The sequence below is a fragment of the Anas acuta genome, chromosome 19, assembly GCF_963932015.1.
Source record: "Anas acuta chromosome 19, bAnaAcu1.1, whole genome shotgun sequence".
NCBI lineage: Eukaryota > Metazoa > Chordata > Aves > Anseriformes > Anatidae > Anas > Anas acuta.
This window is the reverse complement of record NC_088997.1, coordinates 11,452,409-11,476,235: the sequence shown is the minus strand read 5'-3', so window position 1 is coordinate 11,476,235 and position 23,827 is coordinate 11,452,409. Positions and strand designations below refer to the sequence as shown.

At 55.3% G+C, this 23,827-nt stretch overlaps 1 protein-coding gene across 2 annotated transcripts in view; it reads right to left on the bottom strand.

Annotated features, from left to right (window-relative positions):
- Positions 1–23,827, bottom strand: part of HIP1 (huntingtin interacting protein 1) — a 50,287-nt gene that overhangs the window by 6,203 nt on the left and 20,257 nt on the right. Inside the window, exons 1-18 of one of the 2 annotated variants that reach the window (XM_068655916.1) lie at positions 23,600–23,754; positions 15,495–15,558; positions 14,663–14,805; positions 13,887–13,943; positions 12,538–12,618; positions 10,033–10,109; positions 9,722–9,783; positions 7,697–7,837; positions 7,301–7,358; positions 4,962–5,037; positions 4,434–4,565; positions 3,676–3,773; positions 3,237–3,309; positions 2,648–2,831; positions 2,483–2,571; positions 2,292–2,408; positions 2,025–2,126; positions 241–435 (exon numbers count right to left, since the gene is read on the bottom strand). In XM_068655916.1, coding sequence (XP_068512017.1) covers positions 241–435; positions 2,025–2,126; positions 2,292–2,408; positions 2,483–2,571; positions 2,648–2,831; positions 3,237–3,309; positions 3,676–3,773; positions 4,434–4,565; positions 4,962–5,037; positions 7,301–7,358; positions 7,697–7,837; positions 9,722–9,783; positions 10,033–10,109; positions 12,538–12,618; positions 13,887–13,943; positions 14,663–14,805; positions 15,495–15,558; positions 23,600–23,617 — 1,767 coding nt within the window. In that variant the 5' untranslated portion in view covers positions 23,618–23,754. Of the gene's footprint in view, positions 1–240; positions 436–2,024; positions 2,127–2,291; positions 2,409–2,482; positions 2,572–2,647; positions 2,832–3,236; positions 3,310–3,675; positions 3,774–4,433; positions 4,566–4,961; positions 5,038–7,300; positions 7,359–7,696; positions 7,838–9,721; positions 9,784–10,032; positions 10,110–12,537; positions 12,619–13,886; positions 13,944–14,662; positions 14,806–15,494; positions 15,559–23,599; positions 23,755–23,827 lie in introns of those variants that run through there. The other variant, XM_068655917.1, reaches the window with a different exon arrangement.

Sequence of the window (23,827 nt, the reverse complement as noted above, 5' to 3'; positions counted from 1 at the left end):
GCACCAGCTGGCAAACCCTGACACCCCTCCACTGCCTCCAGCTCTGGCAAACACCCACAGCCAGGGCTTGGCACAGGGGCTTTGCTCTTGTCCCTGGGGACCAGCAGTGCGGCAGTGGGCAGCCAAGTGCCATGGAACACTGCTCCCCATGTGGCTCCTCACTGTAGTGGAGTGGCCCTTGGCTCTGGGTGCACTGCTGGTGATGCTGGGATGCCCGCAACAGCGGTGCCCCTGGGATACCTTGTCTTGCAGCTGTGTCTGCAGTGTCTCCAGCTCCTTCTTGCTGCTCTCCTTTTCACTGCTGAGAGTGTCCCGAAGCTGCTGCAGCTCAGCCTGCAGGGCTGCTATCTCCTCACCATGCCGCTCTGCCGCCCGGCTCAGGCTGTCTCTCTCCTGCTCCAGGTCTGCTATCCGGGTGCTCTGCTCTGCTCCCACCTGGCCGGGCACAAAACACCCATCAAGACTGTGCTGAGGACATGGCATTGAAGGGATGAACCCTTGCATTCGGAGAATTGCTTGTGGCTTGTGGTCCATGCCCAGGCCATCTCAACCACTGCTGCTTGATGCATTGCAACCCACACAGGTGCGGGCAGAGTGCAGCCCTGCATCACCCATGCCAGGCAGCCCAGCAGTACCTTTGAAGCAGCGGACAACCTTGTGTGGGGCCAGCTGAGGCTCCCTTGTATGCCACTCCACTTTTATCAGCTGATGACTGTCGTCATCCTGATGCATGAGCAGATGAAGGGCTCTTTGACCCACTGCAGCTTGTCTGCCCACCCTGGGGAAGGGCAGGTCCATTTCCCTGACAGCTCCCTGCCTCTACAACAAGCCTGGAGACCTCCAGAGCCCTGTGCAGCGAATGGCCATGTCTTCACAGACCCTCTGGCACAGCAGTGAGTCCAAAGCAAAGGCCTCTGGCAGGAGGGCATGCTGCCCGCCAGCATTTTGCAGCAGGCAGTCACCCTGTGTCCTGGTTTCAGTTAGAACAGTTAATTTTCTTCCTAGTAGCTGGTAGAATGCTATGTTTTGGCTTAGGATGAGAAGAGTGCTGATAACACCCCGATGTTTTAATTGTTGCAGAGCAGTGCTTATACTAAGCCAAGGACGTCTCAGCTTCTTGCTCTGTCCTGCCAACGGACAGGCTGGGGGTGCAGCAAGAGCTGGGAGGGGACAGACCCAGGACAGGTGACCCAAACTAGCCAAAGGGGTATTCCATACCATCTGACGTCATGCTAAACAATAGATAGGGGTGGCTAGCTGGGGTGAGGGGGCCGGACTGCTCGGGGTTAGGCTGGGCATCAGTCAGCGGGTGGTGAGCAATTGCATTGTGCATCACTTGTTTGTACACATTATTATTAGTAGTACTATTATCATAATTGTACTATTATTGTTATTATTATTATCATTATTATGATTTTTCTGTCTTATTAAACTGTCTTTATCTCAACTCACGGGCTTCACTTTCCATTTCTCTTCCCCGTCCCAGAGAGGGAGGGGGGAGGGTGAGCGAACGGCTGTGTGGTGTTTAGCTGCCAGCCGGGTTAAACCACGACACCCTGTCTGACTCTTTTTTCACCTGTGAGGATTTATTCCAACAATTTCTTCCTCACTCACACAGGAGTAGATTGTTCAGCTTCTCCATCAGAGGCTACAAGACATGGGGGTGAAGGCTGCCTGCTGGCTCTAGGGCAATCAGCTCCTGGGTCTGTCCCTTCTGAGCTGGGAGTCCCTGCTGCTGGAAACCACTGCTTGGTGCAGCCTCACACACGAGTGCTAAACCCCATGGTACGATCACTGAACCCATCCAGATCTGGGAAGGACAAGGACAGAAAGCTGGTTATTGGCCCAATGGCATCTTGCTGGGTAATGCCTTGCCAAGGCACTGTGACAATGGGCAGATCTGCCTTTCTCCTGGGCACAGATAAATGCTGCAAGCCCATCTGAGACTGAGTGGAGAGGAAATGGGGCTGGGCTCAGAAACCGGAGCAGGGTGGCAGCGGCATGGCCGTGGCAGGGGCTCTCACCTGTGTGCTGGACTCCAGTGTGCCCTGCAGGACCTGCAGCTCCTGCTTGCTGGCCGCCAGCTCCTGCTTCAGCATTTCCAGCACCTCGGCTTGCTCCTGAGACTGTGGGCAGGAGAGAGGTCGCCCCGAGCCGGCCCCTGTGGGGCACTCGCCCGCTTCCCTCCGAGTGCAACCAGGAAGGTCCCTTGGGGTGTGAGACCCCATCCCTGTCCCCACCACCTGTCCCCATCCCCAGGACGACCCCACTGTGCCATGCGCCCTACTCACCTTCCTCTGAGCCTGCTCGCTCACCCGCTGGAAGGAGTCCTCCAGCTCCTTCTTCTCCCTCTCCACATCACCCTGGGCCTGTCTTGCCACTGTCACCTGCTTGGTCACGTCCGCGTTCTGGGGATAGCAGTGGGAGCTCAGGGGCCAGCCCAGCCCAGGCTGCATGCTCCTTGGGTGGCTGTGGGGCCCACCTTCCGCAGCAGGTCAGCGTGGTTCTGCACCAGCTCGCTGTACTTCTCCTTGAGCTTGCTGTATCGCTGCTCATTCGCCTGTGCCCTCCCTGCCACACACAGGGTGAGGTGAGCACTGGGGGCGCCCTGTGGTCCCCCGCCAACCTCCCCTGGCCCTTTACTCACGTTCAATCTCTGTCAGGCTCCTCTGCGCTTTCTCCGTGTCCTCCCGCTGTTTCTTCAGCTCCTCCAGCTCAGTGCGCAGGAACTCGCTCTCGTCCAGCGCCTGCTGCTTCAGGTGCCGCTGCTCGGCCAGCTCAGCCTCCAGCTCACTGATGCGCCCGCGCAGCTGCAGGGTGCGACGCTCGTTCTGCAGATACAGCAGGTGGGCAGCTCCTGGCACCGTCCAGCGCCCGGCAGCCCCAAATGCACCAGATGGACCTTATGCAGTGGGGTAAGCCACACTGTGCAGCCGTGGGAGCCCTTCCCCATGCACAGTGGCTGCCCCACACGGCTGCTCTGTACAGACAGATTGCTGCTGAGCAATCCAGAGGAGCTGGAACCATCAGGTGTGGGGCAGGACACGGACAGGGTCAGGGCCTCACATCCCTGGGGCAGCAGGGTCACAGCTACCACCCTGCACCACCCTGCTGGCCCCTTCACAGTGTGAGCTGCCCCGGTATCGCCATGCGGTCCATGGGCCTACAGCTGCAGGGTGCTGAAGATGATGTGGCCAGCATGCACCATGTGCCACCAACTAGTTATTGTCACCCACCTCAGCCTTGAAGCTCTCCAGCTCCTCCTTCAGGGTCCTGATCTCCCCGTAGAGCTGCTCTATTAATCGGTCCCTGGGAAGGAGACACCAGGCACCACCTCAGTACTCCTGGCACTGACACAGGGATGTGGAGACAAGGAGAGAAGGTCCTCATGGAGGCCACTGTGTCCTCAGGGACAGCTGAGCTCAGCTCTGCCTCCTGCTCCACACCAAAACCCATGGACAGGAGTGCTTGGGGCTCTTGGGATTGTGCTGGGTTTGGCCATGGCCCTGAGATGGCCCAAGTGGGGACACGTCCCTGGAAGGGGTTGGGTGTGGGCAGCCACAGCACTTGCTGGCAGATGCGGTGCTGTGTTCTGGGGAGCTCCCGCTCTGCTTCGTCCTCCCTCTGCCACCCAGTGTCGGGAGGAGCCATGGACCCACTGATCGGAGGACTCACTTGTCGTCCTTGTTCATCCCATTCTGACTGTTGAAATTGAAGGGGTCGCTGCTGAGTGAGCTGCCAAAAATGTCATCAAACTTGTTGTCAAACAGACTCTGCAGGAAGAGAAGCACAGGGACCCAGGTGAGCACTGCTGCTCCCCTGCTTGTGCAACGGGAGCCTGCATCCCCTGCTGTCCCTGCAGGATTGCATGTGGCCCTGCAGATCCATCCCACCGGCCAGCAGGGCTGCTGCCTGCAAATGCTGCCCATCTGGATTTCCCAGAGCCCCCATAGCCTCGTGCACAGGCAGATCCCAGCACTTCCTATGGGGCAACTGTGGTCCTGGAGGGCAAATCCCCAAAGTCATTTCACATTAATTTTTCTTCTTAAAATGCTGAGTGCACAAGAAGAACTCTTCATGGAGAGGTGCAAAGAACTCCTCTCCCAGCAGAAGCATCCATGCAAGCACAGAAAGCTGTAGGGTAATGCTAGGAAGGAAAACATCCCCAGCCAGCCATCACTGGAGGGCACCAAACTATTAAGAGAAGCACCGTGGGATGCATTCAGCCTGACTCAAACACAGGCAGGGAGCCCACACTCCCCACTGGGCACCCTGCAGCACGCACCAGCGACACACAGCACCCACACAGCCCCTGTGCTGACGCTCAGTGCTGCCTGAGACCCTGCGACAGCACAGTTCAGAGAGAAAGTGATGGCTGCGGAGCCAGAGGGCAGCACCATAGGCACAGCCATGGGCCATGCCTCAGTGTTTACCTGTGACGCTGTTTCCATTTCCACCAGGTCTGTGATGGGCTCACTGTCAGGCGAGGATGCCTCAGCGGGGATGACCACCACAGGGCTGATGTGCTCTGACAGTGCTGAGGCTCGCAGGAAATTGGGAGGGTTCTGGGAAGGGAGGAGAGCACAGCTGGAAGGTGTAAGACCTGTTCCACAGTAGGGCTACTGATATGGCTGGCCCCGTGTCACACCTGAAAAATCATTTCACTCCTCATCCCTCCCAGCTATGCTGCCGTGAGGAGGGATCCTGGACCCCAGCCCTCTAGGGACAGCATGCAGCCAGAAAGCAGCTCCATCCCACAGGAACATTAAAAGCACCTGACCCAAGGAAGATGCAGGGATGAGCCCTGGGCCCCACAAGCCCTGAGTTGCCACCATGCCCATGAAGCAAAGCAGGTGGCACACAATGCTTTCTGGACAATGATTGCTCATTGCCATCAGCCCTCCCTGCTGCTCCCAGCCATGGGGATGGCGAGGGCTGCACCAACACTGTGGTGCTCTCACCTCTGGGAGCTGTGGGATCTGAATTAGCCGTTTGAAGTACTGCAGGTTACTGGAGCGATAGAAGAGGTCCTTCAGCCTGGAAGGGGACAGAGGCTGGTTAAGGAAGGCTCTCCATGTACCCCAGTTTCTCACCGCTGCTCTCATACATCCCCATCAGGCAGCTCCTCTGCACACCCCATACAAACCCTTGCCAGGCTCCAGAGCAGTGTCACCGCATTGTGCTGGAAGGAATGGGAGCATATGCCACCACCAAACCCATGGCAGGTCGTCAGAAGACCCTGGCCCCCAGACTCCCACCACTGGTAAAAACTGATTGCCAGAGGCTTTCTCGCATAAACCCAGGATTTGACGAGCAGAGAGAAGGACCTAAGACCACAAACCATGGGAGAGCCACTGCACTGGGTTGGACCAGAGGCCCTGCCACCTCTCTGCGCTGTCCTGACAGTAGCCAAAATGGTAGTTTTGTGTGAACAGCTGTGAAACAGCCCCACTGCTCCCATTATACCCCCAGCCACTGGCTGGTCAGGGCTTCCTGCATAGAGGCTACATCTGCACCATCATCTTCAATTCTCCCCACGAGCAGCCCTGCCTCCCTTCTAACCTGATTTCCAATTCTGGCACCAAGAACAGCCTGTGATAAATGCTCTCCACCCCTGGTTTTACACCTGGTATTATGCAAGAAGAAAAGCTGCAGCTGGGGACTCAGTGTGGGACTGAGGATGCTTGTGGCTCCCCCTCTACTACAGCCAACCTGGCATCCAGCCTGGTGCTGCCACCACCATGAGCTGCCATTCCCTTGGCATGGTTGATATTTGCCCCTGGGTCTGTCCTGGGCATTCAGAACCTGCTTACAGCCTAGCCATCTACTGATGGTTGTGCCTGGTGTTTTTCCCACAGGCACTGGTTTGCAGTTTTTGACCTTGAATCGAGATGTCCTATATTGTGCAGTCTCAGTGCTGTGATGTGCCCCTGCTGCTCTTTGTTGCCAGTTTTCATTTTGACTACCCTAAATAACTGCGTACCACAGGCCATAGCACTTCACTGCCTGCTCGCTCTTGATCTCATTTAAAATACAGTGAACAGCACTGCTTCCAGCACAGTCACTGGGAATTACCCTGAAAACCCCACTGGTACAAAACTTTATCAATTGTCACCTGCCTTTCGAGCAGTTGCTAATCCAGGGGAGACCTGTCCTTCCATCTCAAGGCAGCTTTTTTTTCCAGAGCTTTTGGAAATAAACATGCTCACTAGTGTTTGCACATCGCATGTGTGAGTTCCCAGGTAACTGGGTACATGTGATTTGGCTCCGGCCATTTGCTCCTATACTCCTATCTGTTGCTATTAAAATCTCTGCTATTGATATTTTAATTTGGGACAGTGCCTCAGACAACAGGACACATGCCACGAGCAACTTTACCTTTTCCAGTTCTGAACTGTACCCCAAAAAGACAGTTTTTCCCTCTCAAAAGCTACCTCTGCTTGGCTGAATGACCTGAATTTGCCTGCAAAGTCAGGTCTTCAGAGGACAACACCCTGAGCTCTGCAACACCTGAAGATTTTCTCTTTTTGCTGCTTCTTTTAACGAGCTGTCTTGGTTTGCCTTTCTTTTTTTTTTTTTTTTTTGAAATTAAGCACTACTCAGGGAAATCTCTTTTTCACGTGCCTAGAGACTACAAAATTGACTACCCAGGGGCACACCAGACACTGTTGCCTGCAACAGTATATCAAGCTGTGCCTATCACTGCTTGAAGGATGGCAACTGGGGAAAATTAGGACTTCCCCACGAGCACCCCACCACATTCAGCTTCTCAGTCCTTGCTAAGCAGGTGCTTTCAGTGGCAGCAGTGCAGTGGTGCTGTGTAGTTCAAACTCCTCCAGTGAAGCCAGGAAGGGCAGGGTTGGGTCCTCAGCAGCGACGGAGAGACATTCATCTCAGCACGTCAACTGCAAATTGCAGTTAAAACTGCAATTAAAGGGTTTGAGGGTTTTAAATCATCAACTGGCGCTTCGCACAAAATGCCATTAGCAGCTGAATGCCTCTTTAGAATTAATAATGCAGTTATCTGGTAATTCAATAGCATTGGATTAGCCAAACGGAGTGGGTGTCCTGGTGAAAGCATCCCCACTCCAGCAAAGCAGCTTCCAAGCAGAGGCAGAGAATTCAAAGCAGGCTGATTTTGGAGCCCTGCACTAGACAGATTCATGCATTTCCTCTGCCTCCATTGCTCAGCTGCTGAGCCTGAGTGCAGAGGGCTCCAGCACCCCAGGGCTCCCTGATCAGATCTCGGTAGCCAGAGCACCACCTGGGGTGGCAGCTGGCACCCCAGGTCTCCACTTACTTTCTGAACTGCTCCAAGAAGCGGTCCCGGTGGCCCTGCAGTGTGTCAGCAGGCAGACCTGGGAGAAGCAGCAGATATAAACCTCACCCCGTGTCCCCACCCCAGGAAGATGCAGGGCTCCAGGGGCAGCCTGTCAGCAGGGACAAGCATTTTGCAGGGACACTTGTCCTCCTCCCGGGGTCCAAATGGGGAGCCCCAGCCACACACTGGCAAAGAGTGCAGACACCCGAGTGTTGCTAAGTGGCCAGCCAGGCTGCTTCCATGTAGGATGCCCCAGCAAGCTGGGCTGGGGGCATGTGGGTTCCCGGAGTTGCCCCATGCATAGCCTGCTGGCTCTCCACATCCCCTCCACCCCTCTGAGCTCCTGGCTCTTGGACAGGCATGGGGGGTACTCACAGGAGTGGAGCTTGAAGAGCAGCTTGACTGTGTAGTCGTAGAGGTGGCTGCAGTCCAGGATCACCTGGATGAGCGGAGCAAGGCGGCACTGCCCCGCAGCCGTGACCGACACAGACCGTGACATGTCCAGGGAGCTGAACACTGGTAGGGAGGAGCAAGGACATGGTTCAGAGGGGTAGAGGGAATGTCAGGTTGTCAGAGCTAGGATTTGTGTAAACCAAACAGACAACTGCCTTGGAGCTAATGGTCTGCACTCCTTTACAGCCAGAGAATAGCGACAGCCCTCTGTGGCTGGCTCATTTCTTCCCAAACCAGGTGTTTGACACAGGTCAGCTTGCTGAGGCAGCCACGGAAATGCCACCCAGAGCAAGAGACCTGCTGGCCTGTCATGTAGCCTCTGTCACGTAGCTGCCTCCGTCCCAGTTTGTGCCATGAAATTTCAGCAAGAGCAGAAGCTCCCACCTGTGACTCTCTGGCACCACACTGGCGTGGGAACTCCTTGGCACCATACAGTGAGGGTGCCTGGTCCGGAGCCAGCCTTCAGCAGGGAGCAACAGGACAAAACCCACCCCAGCATGCGCAGGGACCCTGAGGCTCCTGTCAGCTCCCAGCTGAGCTCCCGAGGGATAAGACCAGGTACAAATACTAGAAAAAGGCAGAGGTGGAAAGGAGCTTGGTGCATGCTCCAGCCCTGGGGTGGCTGCCAACCACCTGTTTTGGGAGATGACTCTGGGAGCAGGAGGAACATCACCGGCATCCGAGGTGAGTGTGCACAAAGCCAGAGGCAGCCCCAGGGCAGGAGCGTGCTTCGGTGGCAGACAAAGCAGGTCACCCTGTGCTAATCCCAGTTGGCTGTGCTGCTCAGCCTCTCCTGCACACAGATCTGTCAAGCCTCTGTGCTGGGAAGCACCAAGCAGCCTCGGGGTAAATAACAGACAGCACAAATATTCTCCAACTTAGAGGCAGGCGGGAGCAGGGGCTGCACTTCTGGTGTGTGGAGCATCCTGCTGCACCGTGTGTGCTGCTGGGGAGATGCTCCAGAAAATACCCAGGAGCAGATGGCAGGGATCCTCTGCAGGGAGCAGAGTACAAGACACACTGGAGCATCCCACATAGCTGCAGGGGACATGCATCCCACTGCACTCCTTGACCGTTAGAGGCATGTTTTATGGATCAGGGTCATGTGTAGGGTGCCTAACCAAGAGAATCTTTATGTGCATTTACACAAAGCACTAACACAGCTGATTTACTGAAGCACTTACCAAGGTACATGACAGTACAAAGGGGGGAGCTGGAGGCCAGCGGAGTGAGGTCTTGAGCACCACAGCCTCTGGTTTCCACAGTGCATCTAATTATATCTAATGTGTTCCCATGCAAGTCCTAGGAAAGGGATGCCTGGCAGCTGGGAAGGAAGGGCTGCTGCCGTATGTGTCTGGGGACCATCTTCAGAGTCTGGTGTTATGCATCCTAAGGTGGCCTTGCTCTGGTACTTCTTTAATTTGTCCCAAACCCAACCTTGCTAGAGTGTGCAGAAGCACATTACGGTCCTAAGACTTTAGATTGACTTGTTTTTACCTCCATGCCTGATTACAGCCTCTGAGAGCATGAGGAAGAGAGGGTACTCCCACACCTCTTCCAGCTCCAGCACCACTGCAAGTACCTGGGGGAGCTTGTGTTCTCCACTAATAAAAGCCAGAAACTGTCACAAGCCCACAAGTAAGATGAGAAGAAACTCAGCTGAGGAAGGCTGTGGAGTGGGAGTCTGAAGCTGGGGAGTTAAAGCCAGAGGCATGTGGGGGAGAGTGGAGCTGTGCAGTGCATTGCAGCTGACCCCACACAGAGCTGCAGGAGGGCTGTGATGAGGCTAGAATGGCTCTGACATGGAATAAGTTCATCTAAGAACAACTGTGGTGAAGTGCATGGAAAACAGATGAGACCTGATGCCCTCAGACAACTCCCTTCCCAGAGCCGGTGCTGCCACATGGCACACACCAGGCCCACACACTAGGGTGATGAGGGGCTTACCTGTCTGGAATAGGTTCAGCTCACACTCCAGGTAGTCAAACATCTCCACCGTCAGCTGGAAGCTAGGGAAGAGGGGCCAGGAAGGTTGGGCAGTGTCCCTGCACAACCTTACCCCGTGCCGGGGTGACACACTGCCTGCTTGGGAGGGACGTGACAGCCCTGGCAGGTGGCTTTGTCTGCTCACAGTGCCCATGGCAGGTGGTGGGGACAAGGTGCCAGACAGAGCCACGTCCCTGGCTTGGAGGGGCAGCCGGCGAGGGTGCGCAGAGCTCCCCATCCTCCCCCTTGCCACCTGCCTGTCCCGCACTCACAAGTTATTGACGTCGCTCTCCCCTGCCTCATCGAGCTGCCGGTCGGACATCTGGAGATTGCCGGGAAACCGTGGGTTCTGTGGGGGGAAGAAGCAGTCAGGAACATGGAGGGGCTCCCATGCCCACCGTGGCTCCACACCAGGACACCTGGCCTGGTGTCCCTGCTGAACCAAAGGATCCCGAGCTGGGCTCCTCAGTGCTGAGCAGGGGCTGCTGCCCCCAGGTCTGCCGGTGGGCTAAAGTCTCGATGTCCATCACCAGATCCCTCCATCCTGGCAAAGCAATGCTGAGAGCCCCAAAGGGGCTTCACCTCATCCCTGCAGACTCCAGACTGAGGACAAAGGCAAGTGATCACCCTGAAAGCCCCATCCCTTGCCAGGAGGAAAAGTGAAGCTCAGCAAAATCCCTCATCCACAGGGCAGGGGCTGCGGCAGTGGGGAGCGGCTGGTACCTCCTGCTGCAGGGGGTAAGTCCTGCTGAAAAAAGGCTAACAAGAGGCCTGCTGAGCCCTGGGTGAGCAGGAGCCAGAGCCTCCATGGTCCATACAGCCTGTACTTCTAGCAAGAAAAATCAGTTCCCTCTGGGCTTAGAAACCTGCCCAGCTGCAAAGAGATGGGGCAGCAGCTCCTGCAAGGCTGAAAAGGAAAGTGCTGCAGGGCAGAAAGGAGCTGCCATTTACCTCAGAGGGCAAAGCCTCTTATTACTGCCCCAACTAGTCAAGGTACGCCATACTATGGCTCCAAACAGAGCTGAATAGGGATTACAGGTACAGGCCTAGCTTCTGAAAATACCTTTTCAGCAGAGCTCAAAAAGAAAGAAAACACTGCAGGTACCAAACCTGCCACAGCCAACTACTTTAAGCTTTAGAGCACCTAAACCCACACAAGGCAGTGTTTGTGTACAAGCCCACAATGACTTTTCATTCTGTTCTTGGAGGAACGCCTTTATTTTAATGCCACAAGCATAAGAGAACGTCTGCCTAAATAATAAACTCCATCAACGGGTGCACTGCTTCCCAACACCCCACAGGGCACATCACATTCCTTTCTATAAATATGCTCCCCATCACCTTTGGCAGCCAGCACTGGCCGAGCTGTGTGCAGGCATGCTGCAGCAACAGACCTGGAGCCAGCCAACTCTGACCACATCCTCTCCAAAACTCAGCCCAGACAAGGGACCTGCACAGCAACTCTGCTCTGGAGGCTCAAAACAAGCTCCCGAGGCAGGCACACAAGAGAGGGGGAAAAAAATCTAAGCTGTTCCCCTGCTCCGAGTGGCCAGAAGCACCCAGAGTCCAAGAGCCAGAAAGCATGGATTTTAATGAGTGAGAATGATTATTTGAGCTACCAGACCACACGCTGGAGACATCACTGTGTGGAACAGGATGGGACACCATGCTGCTGCTCTGCTGACTCTGGCTGGGACCCAGCCCTCCCACACCACCCCACGTTCAGCGATGTTTAACAAGTAATTTAACAAGAGATGGGGGCAGACCCTCTGGCAGCTGTAGAAGAGCTTTGTGCTTCATCCATTGCTGACCATGGCCAATAATCCTCAATGCTGGTATGCAGGTTGGAGCAGGTGCTGCTGCTCATCCTCTTCCACGCACAAACCAGGACACCCCACTGGCCTGAACCCCTGGCTTCCCTCCCTGTGTTCCTGGTGATACATGAGAGCTGGGCTCCACGCAGGATTTTCAGGACATTTACACTCCAGCACCGGCTCCTGCCCTGCCTGTGCTTCCCCTACCTGGCCCTGCTGCCAGGCAGGAGACCTTCCCGCAGTGCACTACAGCTGCTCTACCTCAGCCTGCCCTGCTCAGCCCGGCACACTGCGGCTCTGCCCCCTCTGCCTGCCCAGAAGGTGCCTGGGCTCCTGCAGAGCTCAGGAGGGGATGTGCACCCCAAGGCTGGGGGTCTCTCCATACTTTGCATAGCCCCTTGCATTCAGCACAAGGAAGACCACGCCAGGTGCCACCATGAGAACAGCCGTCCCTAAGGCTGTGGTCCTTGGGACACTTCTGATCCAGACACTAGCAGTCTGGGGCATGTTTCACGATGGTCACAATACAGAAGAGGACATGCTGGGGTCACAGCCAGGATGACACTCCTGCAACAGCTCTGCCTGTTGCTGTCCTGCATTGCCACCAGCTTCTGCCCCTGCAGCTCCCTGTAGCATGAACTCCCACAGCCCAGCTGTGCTTTGGGAGCAGGGCTGAGCCCCAGGCTCCCCAGCACCCATCCCTCAATGCAGCAGTGGCTCAGCAAGTCCTACCTCTGGTGCCAAGTGCGACAGCCAGGGTCCACCAAGCCAGACGGCATGGCTTAGTGCTCTTGACATGCTTCAACTACCCTTTGTGAGGCAGCTCATCACTAAGGTCCAAGTGACAAGCAGGCTGGGGACACGTGGTGGTGAGGATGGGATGGGATGGGATGGGATGGGATGGGATGGGATGGGATGGGATGGGATGGGATGGGATGGGATGGGATGGGATGGGATGCTCACCTTTGTGTGAAACTCCATCTTGGTTCTCAGCAGTTTGAGGTAGATGCTGCACAGCTGTCCATAGCCCTCGCTCAGGTGGCCCTGGGGATACCAAGAAGATGTTCAGACCTTGGGCGGGCTGTGCCTTCAAAAAAGCCTTCTTGCCTTGCAATAAGAATACAGATCTGACCCCTGCCTGCCTGGACTCCTGCCCCATCCTACCGCCCTGTGCCTCTGCCCTTCGCTGCCTGGGTCAGCAGCAGTCAAAAGCCCAGCACCTTCTTCATCTTCCACCTCCTCTTCCTCGATACACCACTGCCATACAAGCTGGCCAAGTGTGCTGTGCCCTCTGGGATACTAAGGGGAGTTCTGTGCACTCCCACTACCTGCATGTGGTTTAGGCCCTCTATATGGGCCTGGGGAGGGTCATGGCAGGGGATTTGGCCACCATCTTCTCATCTCAGTCTCTCATATTGCAGATTTCAGTTCTGCTTTTGACTATCAGAACACTTTTACTGGGTTTTGCCATAAAACAGAAAGCATATCACAGAATCATAGAATAACAGAATCGCAGTCAGTTGAAAGGTACCCACAAGGATCACTGAGTCCAATTCCTGACTCCACACAAGACTACTTAAAAATTAAGCTATATTTTTGAGAGAGTGAATGCTTCTGGTATTCCAGTAGGCTTGGTGCTATGACCACTTTCCCTGGGGAGCCTGTTCCAGTATCTGAATATGTTTAGTTTTGCCCAACGTGTTTGATTTTGATGGAAGTGGATACTGAATGCAACCTGCACACCAAGCCTGGTGTACTCAAGCCACCCACCCATCGCATTGAGCTCAGTTTCAAGCTGCACCTCTTCAACCCTCCTTGGGGGTCCTGCTTGCCTTTCAGCTGCCCTGCGCCCCTCTCCTGTGCTGTATCAGTGATGTTCTTCTCCACCAGCATCATCCTCCTGCTTCACACATCCCCACAACTCCCAGTCCATCTCCTGCAGCCTGCCTTGCCCTGCTCTCCTGAACTTCTGGTGCCTGATTTAACCTACCGTATCTGGAAAAAAGTCACTTAAGCTATCGTGAGTATTTCTTGCTATAAATACTCCATCTCATTCACCCTTCTCTGCAGCATGATGAAGTGAACTGAGCAGATATGGCACTTCCAGGCTAGGAGGCTCTGGGGAGGTGTTGAGACTGTGCTGACGAGCAGAGTGAGCCCCGAGGGATTTTGTGCGTCCCTGGTGCTCAGCACCCAGCATCTAGCTCCTCGCAGGTGAGATGACCACACAGTCCCTGCTGAGGAGCTGGCTCCAATTCACCCTCTGTTTGGGCAGCCACAGAGTCACACAGCTGGCAGGGTCAACCACTTACCCACATCCTGCTCATGTCACTCAGCTCATTCTTGTACCTCACAGAATCCTTCAGGACCTGGACAGATGAAGAAGAAAATAATCAGCAAATGAGGGTGGCATGCCGGGCACTGACGGCAAAGTGTGCGTTATCATGACCCAGCAATTAGTCTAAGGAATGGGTGCCCTGGGCATGTTCCTGACTCTGCAGCCAGCCTGCTGCCATTACTTCCCTGCCCCAGAGTGCCTCCGTCTCGCTGTCCATGCATAGGGCAGGATCCTGTTTGGCAGCTCCTGCATGCATGCCAATACCCTGGGGACAGTGGTTCCTCCAGCACCAGCACTGCAGCCATGGTAGGCACCAGGGTGAGTTATTCTGCATGACTTAGTGTGGGCTATTGTGGGCAGACTGGCACCATGAAGGCTCCTGCAAAGCACATGGGGAGGGATGCCCTGTCCAGTCCCTGCTGAGGACTCCCTGCTGCCTTTCACTACTCACAGCTGCGGGAGGGTAACGTCTGGCTGACACCCCCACTGCCCCATGCGGACCCCCAAGGAAGAACTTTGGTCCCAGGTTGGCTGCTGAGCCAAGCTTGCTGCACTGAGAAGCGTTGGGACACTGGTACCAGAGCTCTGCAGGACACAGCTGGGGTCAAGTCAGGGAGTGGAGGGATTCCAGCATTTTGGGGACAGACATCAGTTCCAGCACACAAAATTCAAGGAAAGGGTCAGGAGTCTGAAGGGTGCTGATGAATATGAGGTCTCCTCATGCAGTTGGGAGCGTGGGACAGCACTCACGTTCGAATGGCCATCGCGGAGGAGCTTGTGGAAGACGTGGCAGAACTTCCAGCAGAGCACGGCGTTGCCTGAGAGCGGCAGCCGGTTCACCACTGACCAGAAGGTCTGTGCCCCCTTTTCGTGGTGCGTGCCCAGGATGCATGGTGGAGGCTGGTCAAGGAAACGGGGGTGGAAGTTGCCCCACAGCTTGGCTGGCTGCTTCGAAACCACTCCCAACCCTGCAACCCCATTGGCATAAAACATGGGGTCCTGCAGAGCATATGTGCCCATCCCTGTGAATTTGAGGGGACAGGAGAATGAACCCCACAAAGCTGGGCAGCAGTGTTGATGCCAAGTGTGGGGCAAGCAGGGCTGCTGTGCACGAGGGACATGCTGTACTCTCTCAACCAGCACCCGCAGAGCTGAGGGAAGCCGAGCCACCAATGATAGGCTGCCAAGCACAGGCAACGCTGCCCAGGCACCCTGCACACCGCTGCCCCAGGAATGCCACAGCATGCTCAGAGTCAGGTGGGCAGGTCCCTCCGCTGACCCTGCTGCGATGCCAGAGGTCAGCTTTTAGTGACAGTGCTTTGACCCAGCATCATCTACCCCTCCATCCCTCCCATCACCGCTCCCATGAGATGGCCTGGACTAAATGGATGGATTGTTGGTGCCATGCCAGAAAGCCCTAGCCAGCAGGCAGAGCCCCTGGGGGTCTCGTCCAGCCCCCCCAAGCACCCCAGCAGCCTGCCCAGCAACCCCCCCACGTGCTGCCTTGCCGCGGGCCCTTTTCCAAGCAGCCCCAGCCAGCTCCCACGCTTGCTTGTCCTGTGGCCAACTCTCGGAAGGATATTTCTGGCGTGTTTCTCCTTGACAGCCACTTCCTGTGTATTAATAGCCTTATTGATGCTGACAGTCTGAAAAACAGAAGGGGGGGGGATGAGATGGGAAGGATTTGGGTTCCCCCAGTACCCCCACTCTGCCAGCACCTGTTGGGGCCTGGGTCCCATCCAGGTCCCCGGCCCACGAAGCAGCTGCTGGCCTGTGCCAGCTGGACACTGCCCATTCCTGGATGCCTTTCTGGGATGTGCCTGGCATCTGCCAGGTTCAGCTGCTGCCAGAACTCATTTACTCAGCATAATAATGATGCAATTAAAGCAGCGACCACAAAAGGACCCTCTCCTGCCCTAGAGGTGGTGGCTCAGGCAGGGGAAGACAAATTTCTCCCCTGATCTTGGATCACGGGTAGCAGCCAGCAGCTCCAGCTCTGCTTTCTGCTGGGTGCTGAGCAGAGAGGGTGTTTCAGGGAGGACGGGGAAATCCAGTACTGGAACGGTGAGACCACCATGAGCAGTACAGAGCAGAACAGGACCTGGGATGGCTGTGTCATTTGGCAACAAACAACAGGTCCCAGCTTAATCACTGCCAAAGTGGAGTGATGAGTGTGCACGGGACAGAGGAAATTGAGCAGCTTTGTGAGTACCCTCAGCCATGGGATAGTTTTACCATGTGCATGGTGGAGGAGGGCAGGAGATGCACCCCCACCAGCTCTCCCCATTTCCTGCTGCAGCTTTCCCCCCTCCAGCCAGAACACATTGACCTCCATGTCGCAGCCCAGCTACGCTCCTGCTCCTGCTCCGTCTGTGCCCCCTCCCAGCCCCACCATATGCTCCTCCCTGCAGCCAGGGACTCCCCAGCTGCTCCCAACCCACTTGGAGCTGGCACAACCCTCCCCAGTGCAGCCAAGCCCACCATACCCTCAGGCTGCTCTCAGCTCTCTGCCAGGAAAGGCATGGTTTGCAATGCAAATGTTGTGGACGTTGGGAAGCCCACATTGAGAAGCATAGGCACAGAGTGAGAAGTCAGTGCGCTCTGTAGCCTACAGAGAGGCAGTTGCTGGAGGTGTTTTCTTTACAGGATTTTGAGTGCTTTTTTAGCCTTATCCTCCTTCTGCATCTGCTTTCTCAAGTATGCAGCAGGGCTGGGAACTGGACTGGGCCTAGAAGGTGTTTTGGCGCTCACAAGCACACAAACCTTGTGGGACCAAGCCTGTTCTAAGCCCAGCCACAGGCAGTGGTCAAAACCAAGCGGATCAAGGAAGCTGCTTGGTGTGAGTGCTATGGTTCTGGCATGGAGCCACCCGCTCCTCAGGCTCATGCTCTGCTCACAGCAACATCCAGCACCTGCTGGACACCAGAACACTCACGTTCCCAGTGCTCTGTGAGGATCCATGCTATTGATGGAAGAAATAGGCTGGCTCAGCTCTGTCAGAAGTAGTTAATTACTGATGCAAGCCAATTAAAGCAGTGGGACTGATTCCAGTGCCTTACTCATTGACAGTCCGTCCTGCATCCCCACAGCACTCCACATCTCCAAAATGTCCTCATAAGGGAAGCAGGACCATAGGGAACCAAGGGTACAGCCATACACACCCCACGTGCAGCTGGGCATGGCCCAACCCCCCAGCAAACAAGGTGAAGCACAACCCACCTTCCCCCTAAAACATCTCTGCCCCCAGGCACCCGCCAGCTGGAGTGGGGACAATATGCTTATGGGCTGAGATGGCTTCTGCTTGAACTCACAACTGCAGCCTCAAGAGGAACCGCCCAGGGCCAAGCACCCCTCTTTAGACGAAACAGTGTGTCCTGGTTGTGCTGTGGGGACACTGCTGCTCACTCCAGCAGTGGACAACAGCATGGGGGCTTTAGAGCACGGCTAATCCATTTATCCCTTTGCTTTTTTCACTACCACCCATATGGCACAGGCTCTGCTGAGGATACACATAAGTCGCCGGTCATGCTGCGCTGCTGCTCACCGTGCTCCCTGCCTGCTGTGAGCATCCTGCACCAGGCCAACCTGGCTGAGGTGTGGGCACGGGGCAGAGCCTGCTGCTCGGCCTTGCTTAATGGAAGCTGAAAGAGACCCTGTAGGGATGGTGGAGGGAACCCAGATGGTTCCTTCTACAGCAGGCTGTAGGCCAACAGTCCTGGCTCACGCCCTCCTCACAGCTGGGCTGGGCTGGCTCCAGAGGGAAGTGGAGCTGGGGGGGTCCTGCATGGCCTCTGTTCCCCCGGAAAAGCTGGAAGTGGAGCTCCAAGCTTAAACTGCCGCTTCCTGTTGGCTTTTCCTGATGAGTCAAGGACAAGGCTTTGGTGCAGGCCTGGCAGACTCCTGGCACTAGGAACCCAAGTGGAGCAGGACAGCAGAGGCAGCAGCCATGACGCCATGCCTGGTCTGCTCTGTGTGGTGGCCTCTGGGAGTCCCGTCCCCAAGCCCTGCTGTCCCTTTGAGGCCCAGTACAGATGATGGGGAGGTTTTGGGCTCGATGGCCCAATGATGCTCCAGTGCTGCCTGCCACCACTGGCTCAGGCAGAGCCGCCACAGGCATTGGGCCGGAGCAGTGCCCGTGAAAGCAAAGAGAGATGTGGAGCAGCAGCAAGAGTGTTTTGGCTGCAAAAACAGGTCAAAAAGGCTGAGGTGTCTCACGAGAGATGCTGGGCTGTCTTGAAATGAGATTATACGCCTTTTATGCCAGCTGACAGGTAGGGAGAAGCATGGGTGAGGCACCACTCCCAGCCACTATGGTGTTTTAATTGTGAGTTTCTCCACCGCAGTAGCTGTTTCTGACCTCCAGGCCATGAACGTTTCCCTGGTGGTGCCACAGCCCTGCTCTGGTTTCTCTGAGCTGATGGAGGGATGCCAGAGCTGGCACTGGGGCCAACATGGGGAGACTGCCTGGGGAGACAGGCATGCAGTGGAGATGATGCCTCTGCAAATGCACCCTCCCCGTACCCCCTCATTTCCTCTTTTGTGCAATCCTTTGGTGCAATGCCGCAAATTTGGGCTGGAGAGGAAGTGAGAGGAGAAGCTGGTGGAGCGTCAGTGGGCCCCATGCACACAGCAAGAGCTGCTGGGGTTGCACCACTGCATCAGCATCCCCACAGCAGGGCCATGGGGCTGGAGCATGGGGCACAGCTCAGGTGAGCACTGACTGGAGCAGATCAACCAAAACATGGCTCCGGGTGTGTGACCGCAGGCACCACCCAGAGAGACAAAGGGGCACAAAAACACATGTGGGATCTGAGACAGAGCTACAGAGGGCTCTCTGAGTGCAGTGAGACCAGTCCCACTCTTTCACATGCACATGTAGATATGCACATCCTCATCCCCCTTCCAGATTTCCCCAAATTACAAGCTTAGCATCCTTTGAATTGCAAATCTCCTATTATGCAGAGAACAGTTCAGCTCTGCACAGTAGCTGCATGGCGCCTTCCCACATCTCCTTTCATTTCCAAAAGGAAATGAGTGTTGATTAAAGAATCCAGAGCTATTGCAAATTATTTGGAGAAACTGAGTAAGTTGCAGTGCAAATCCTCTTAGTAATGCTCCTCATTTCTCCTTAATTCCTTTCTATAAATGGATAGCTGGGATTGAGCATACCTCCGGAAAACTGCTCTCAACCAAGCCCTGCAGACACAGGGGCTCCAGGGGAAGCAAATGAGAAGATCTGACCAGCACAGAGCTGCCTGGAAAAAATTGTGAAATTAATTAAAATGCAAATCCCAGCTCAGCAAAGCTCCACTGTGGTCGCTGGGCAGCAGGGCCGGGGGGGAGCAGTACATGGCAATCCCCCTGGGAAGTGAGGGAGCCTTCCAGAGGTGTAAATCACAGCTGCTCAAAGGGCACACGTCTCTTTTTAAACATCACTCAACTGCAGCAGCCAAAAGCAAAACACAGGCTCTCCAAGCTCAGGAAAGGCTTTCCGCTGCGACGTCCCAAAGCAAAGTGGGCTGGATAACGCCTGCAGTGATTCATGACCGGCTCAGGACTGGGAGCTCCTGAGAGCTGCAGTAAAGCACAGGCATGCCTAAGGAGGCAGCCACCATGCAGCTCAGCCTCATGGCCTTATACAGTAGCACCCAGGCAGGGAACAGCCCTGGTTTTGTACACAACCGCAGCGGAAGGGAAGTGAAGAAACAGAGGCTGTGGAGGCAGCATGGCAGGCCAAGTGGCATGCCTCATACACACACACACACATGTGTATACATTTCTTTGTACAAAATAAGAGAATGCCCAGCAAAAACTGAGTGGCTCGCAGCCTTCCATCATAGTCCTAAGTGCTCTCTTTGAACTGGGAGTGAAAGGAGACATAAAAAATATTTTCCAACCTTTAATCTGGGCAATTTGGCTGCATCAGGGGCTTCCATTCCTGGATCCATGAACTTAGAAACAAAGTGCTCCTCTGCCTCCCACTGAGGAGCTGAAGCCACTCCAGGGATCACACACCCCGAGCTGCTCCAATCAACCACAGACTAATACCCAGAAAGGCACAAGTCTCATCATTTGCCTTCACTTGGACTGTAAGAAACAATCACACTTTTCCCAAAGCAATGTTTGCCTCTGGCTTTAGACACCCTGAAACCTCACCACATCCACGAGGGTTTGCACACTGCATCCAGGGCTGGAGATTTACTTAATGTTCACTCGGGAAAAGAAAACCTCAGCTCCCAAAGTAACCTGCTCTCTGAAAGGCCATGCATGGTCTGGCACGAGCCAATGGCTTGGGGCAGCGCAGGGCACTTTGCTACAGGGAGCGAGCACTGCATGTGAGGTTCTTCTTGGTACAGACATGGCCAGACCAGAGGTGACGTTGCACCATGTAACATCACTGCCTTTGGTTCTGCTCTCCTGAGGCTGGGAAGACAATGACTTCAGACCTATATGATGCTTGGCCTCCCAACCATTAATGCTCACCTGCACAAGTCAAAGCATGACACGAGTGTTATAGAACAGCACATCCAGCATGTGTGGTGTTTTGAGGAGAAAAACCTACTGCTCTGGGACAGGAAGGGGTGGTGCAATGTTTAGAGGTCTCCATCTTATTCTGCACACCACAAGGCAACACAAGAGGGCTGAGCAGCTGTCGGACTCCTCAGCAAGATCTGTGGCCTCTGCCTCATGAGCCACAGCACTGTTATCACAATAGAAAACATAAAATAATTCAAGGGATGCACATTTTGAGTGCATCTGAACATAAGAACAGAGGAGACCATCCCACTAGCTCCCAGCTACTCCTGAGGGCAGCAGAGTGGCATCAAACTGGTGGAAAGCATCTGCAAGTCGTGCTTCTATGAACTGTATGTGCAAGAAATTGCTCCTAGAAGGTGGCTTTGTGGATCTTCCAACTCAAATAGTAGGCTCAACAGTATCATGAGAGGCAGGGTGGGAAGAGACAGAGAAATTTGATCGCTCCTACTGCCTTTGAGCCAAAGAGAAAGAATGAAGAAAAGCACTCAATTGACTTGTCAGAGACTTGAGTGAGAAGTCTGATGTGGATAGTGGAGATCTGGCTGATGCCAGGAAGGGAGAGCCGAGCTGTTAGCATAGGTCTGCAGGCTTTGGTTATACCGACCCTGGAAACAAGAGCTTGCTGCGTTAAACACCACCTCACACAGCACTTCATACCATCCTGGTATCAAAACCCAAACAGTTGGGACAATTGATTTCTCAAATACCATAAACAGCTTATGCAGATTAATTACTTGGACACACTCCAAGCTCTGGATTTTATTCCTTTTTTTTTTTTTTTTTTTTATCCAACATAAGGAACATGGACTCTTTCAACACACAGAAAAGCTTTGGGAAAAAAAGGACAGAAGGAAAATCAATTTTGGGGAGAATGGCTGGCAAAAACTAAGGCTATGGAATAGGCCAAACCTCACTAATGACCATCCAGGGAGTTTACGCAGTAAAGCCTGGGATCCATTTGAAACCTCCAGGTGAAACAAGTAGTCAAATGAAAAGTCAGCTGAGGCTGCAGCAGAACCTGGGGAGTGCTCCAGCTGCCTCAGGAGCCAGCATGGATCCTGCTCAGCCTCACTCCTTCCTGCAGCCCCTCTGGGAAAAGAGCTGTCAGCACCAGGAGGCAGGCCATGAGGTTGGCCAGAAACCACCTCCTTCCACCAGATGCAGCAGCTGAGAACAGAGCCAGTTCACTGGTTGGGTAAGAGAGCTCCCCATCAGACATCATCCCCCTGGGGCACATCAGACCTGCAGTGACCAGAGGCCCCAGTGCAAGCAGACACTGGAATGACCTGCCAGATCCAGAAGCAGTGAGAGAACCACATGGCAGTGAGCCCTTACACACGTTGACATGGGCACCATGAGCACCTGAGACCTGCTCCCACTGGGCAGCATGGATTCCACCTGCAGAGCTTCCCTAGCTCCTCTGTAGCCGCTCCTCCTGACAACCACTCATTACTCTTCTTACTTAATTATTGATAAGGGCATGATATCATCATCAGCCAATTGCACTTGTGCCCCACATTGCCCAGCCTGCTCTGTCATGGCCAGAAGCCCTTTCCGCACTGTCCCATTAGCCAGGCTTTTAATTTTAAGTGGGGATTTTATGCAAAGATAATCTCTTCCACCAGTGGTGCTTTGCATCAGTGGACGGAGGATCACTATGTTTTCTGGGGTCAGTGTTCCAGGAAGATCCTCCACAGTCTTCAAATACTCCTGATACTTTCCCAGTGGCCCCAACTGGAGTCTTCTGCTTGCTGACAAATACCAATATTCAGGCACTTTTATAATGGGGGAGGAATCACGGGAGAGAGACAGGATGCCTGAGGATGCAGGGAGAAGAACCAGAATGCCACATGCTCATCTCCAGATGAGCGTTGTAGTGATCAGCAGCCATCCCAGGACCAAACTTGCTTGGGAAATGTTAAATCTTATGGAGATGTCTTCAGGACGAAACTAGTCCCTTCAACAGCAAGACAGCCTGCAAAGCACATCTCAGAGTACGGCAATCTCTGCTATCTCCCATGTGACAGGCACCCTGAAGTGCTCCGGGGTGAGGTGACAGCCCCATGCACTATGCCATGGACTGTTTAAGCACCAGACGCAGAGCTGTGGGTCACCCTGCCTGGCAGGAATGCCTGCGGTGCGGTAGCACCAGCAGAATGGTCCCTGGCTGGGTGAACCCCAGGCTGCAAAGGCAGCAACAGGCACTCTTGTGGAAATCCTTCCTTGCAGCTCCTCCTGCAAAGCAGCAGCTCCTCTGAACAGAATGAAGAGTCCCTTGCCACTGTGGGCAGACGTGAGAAAATTAAGGGAGCATTCCTCTTCCCTACGTCAGTTTGTTAAACGAACAGCCACCACCCAGACAGATGGCTGCAAGCTGGTTACTCCAGAAACGTCCAGGTGTTCCTTGGGGACACCTGGATCCTGTGCAGGAGCCGAGAACAGCCTGGACCCTGCTGGCTCCCTGCTGCTACACCCCTGTCACCTCATCCTGTCCCCAGCCCTGCTCTGCCAGAGCACCTGTGCCCCCATCCTCGCTGCTCCCAACCTGGGGATAGTGAAAAGCAAAATCTCCCTCTCAAGGTGACCAGCACAGGGGATGGCCATGCCTCCATGCCAGGATGGCTCCTCATGCCCTGCTTCCCCCAGCCCATCTCCATCCCTTGTGACCAAGCAGGGGCTGGCCTTATGCATCCCGGCTAGCCATGCGTGGCAGCTTGAGCAGGCAGGGCACGGCCTGTACCCCGCTAACCCAAATGCGGGGTGCAAGGCAACGTGCGGGTAGGAGTGCACCCCAACACAGGGGAGCTGCCTTGCAGCGGGGATCAGCTTAACCCCAACGATGTCTCCCGCCGGGGATGAATCCCAGACAGCTGGAGTACGGTTCCCGTTGCAACACGTCCAGTAACACCGGGCTGTTTCTTCCTGCTTTCACAGCAGAAAACACCAAAATTCGGGTTGGGGGGGGGGTTCGCAAACAGATGAAACTTGCCAAGCTCCCGCCTCGGGAGGGAGCAAGCCCTCAATCCCAGCTCCAGCAGCTCCCCCCGGAGCCCTGACCCTCTCCCCCGGGACCGCTGGTCCCCCCCTCCGCAGCCCTCGGAGCGCCGCACCGCTGCTGGGGGCCCCGGAGGAGGAGGAGGATGCACTCACCATTTTGCCCGCCTCCATGGCCGCTCCAGCCGGGCTGAGGCCGGCTCGCCGGAGCCCGATCGGCGGGGACGGGCCCCGCTCCCCGCTCCCCGCTCCCGGCCGCAGCGGCTCCGCGGCTCCCACGGCGGCGGCGCGGGGCGGGAGCGGGGCGGGGGCGCGGGAGGCTCCGCGGAGGAGCTGGGGGGGGGGGGGGGGTTGGAAGCGCGCACCCGCACGCGGCGCGCTCCC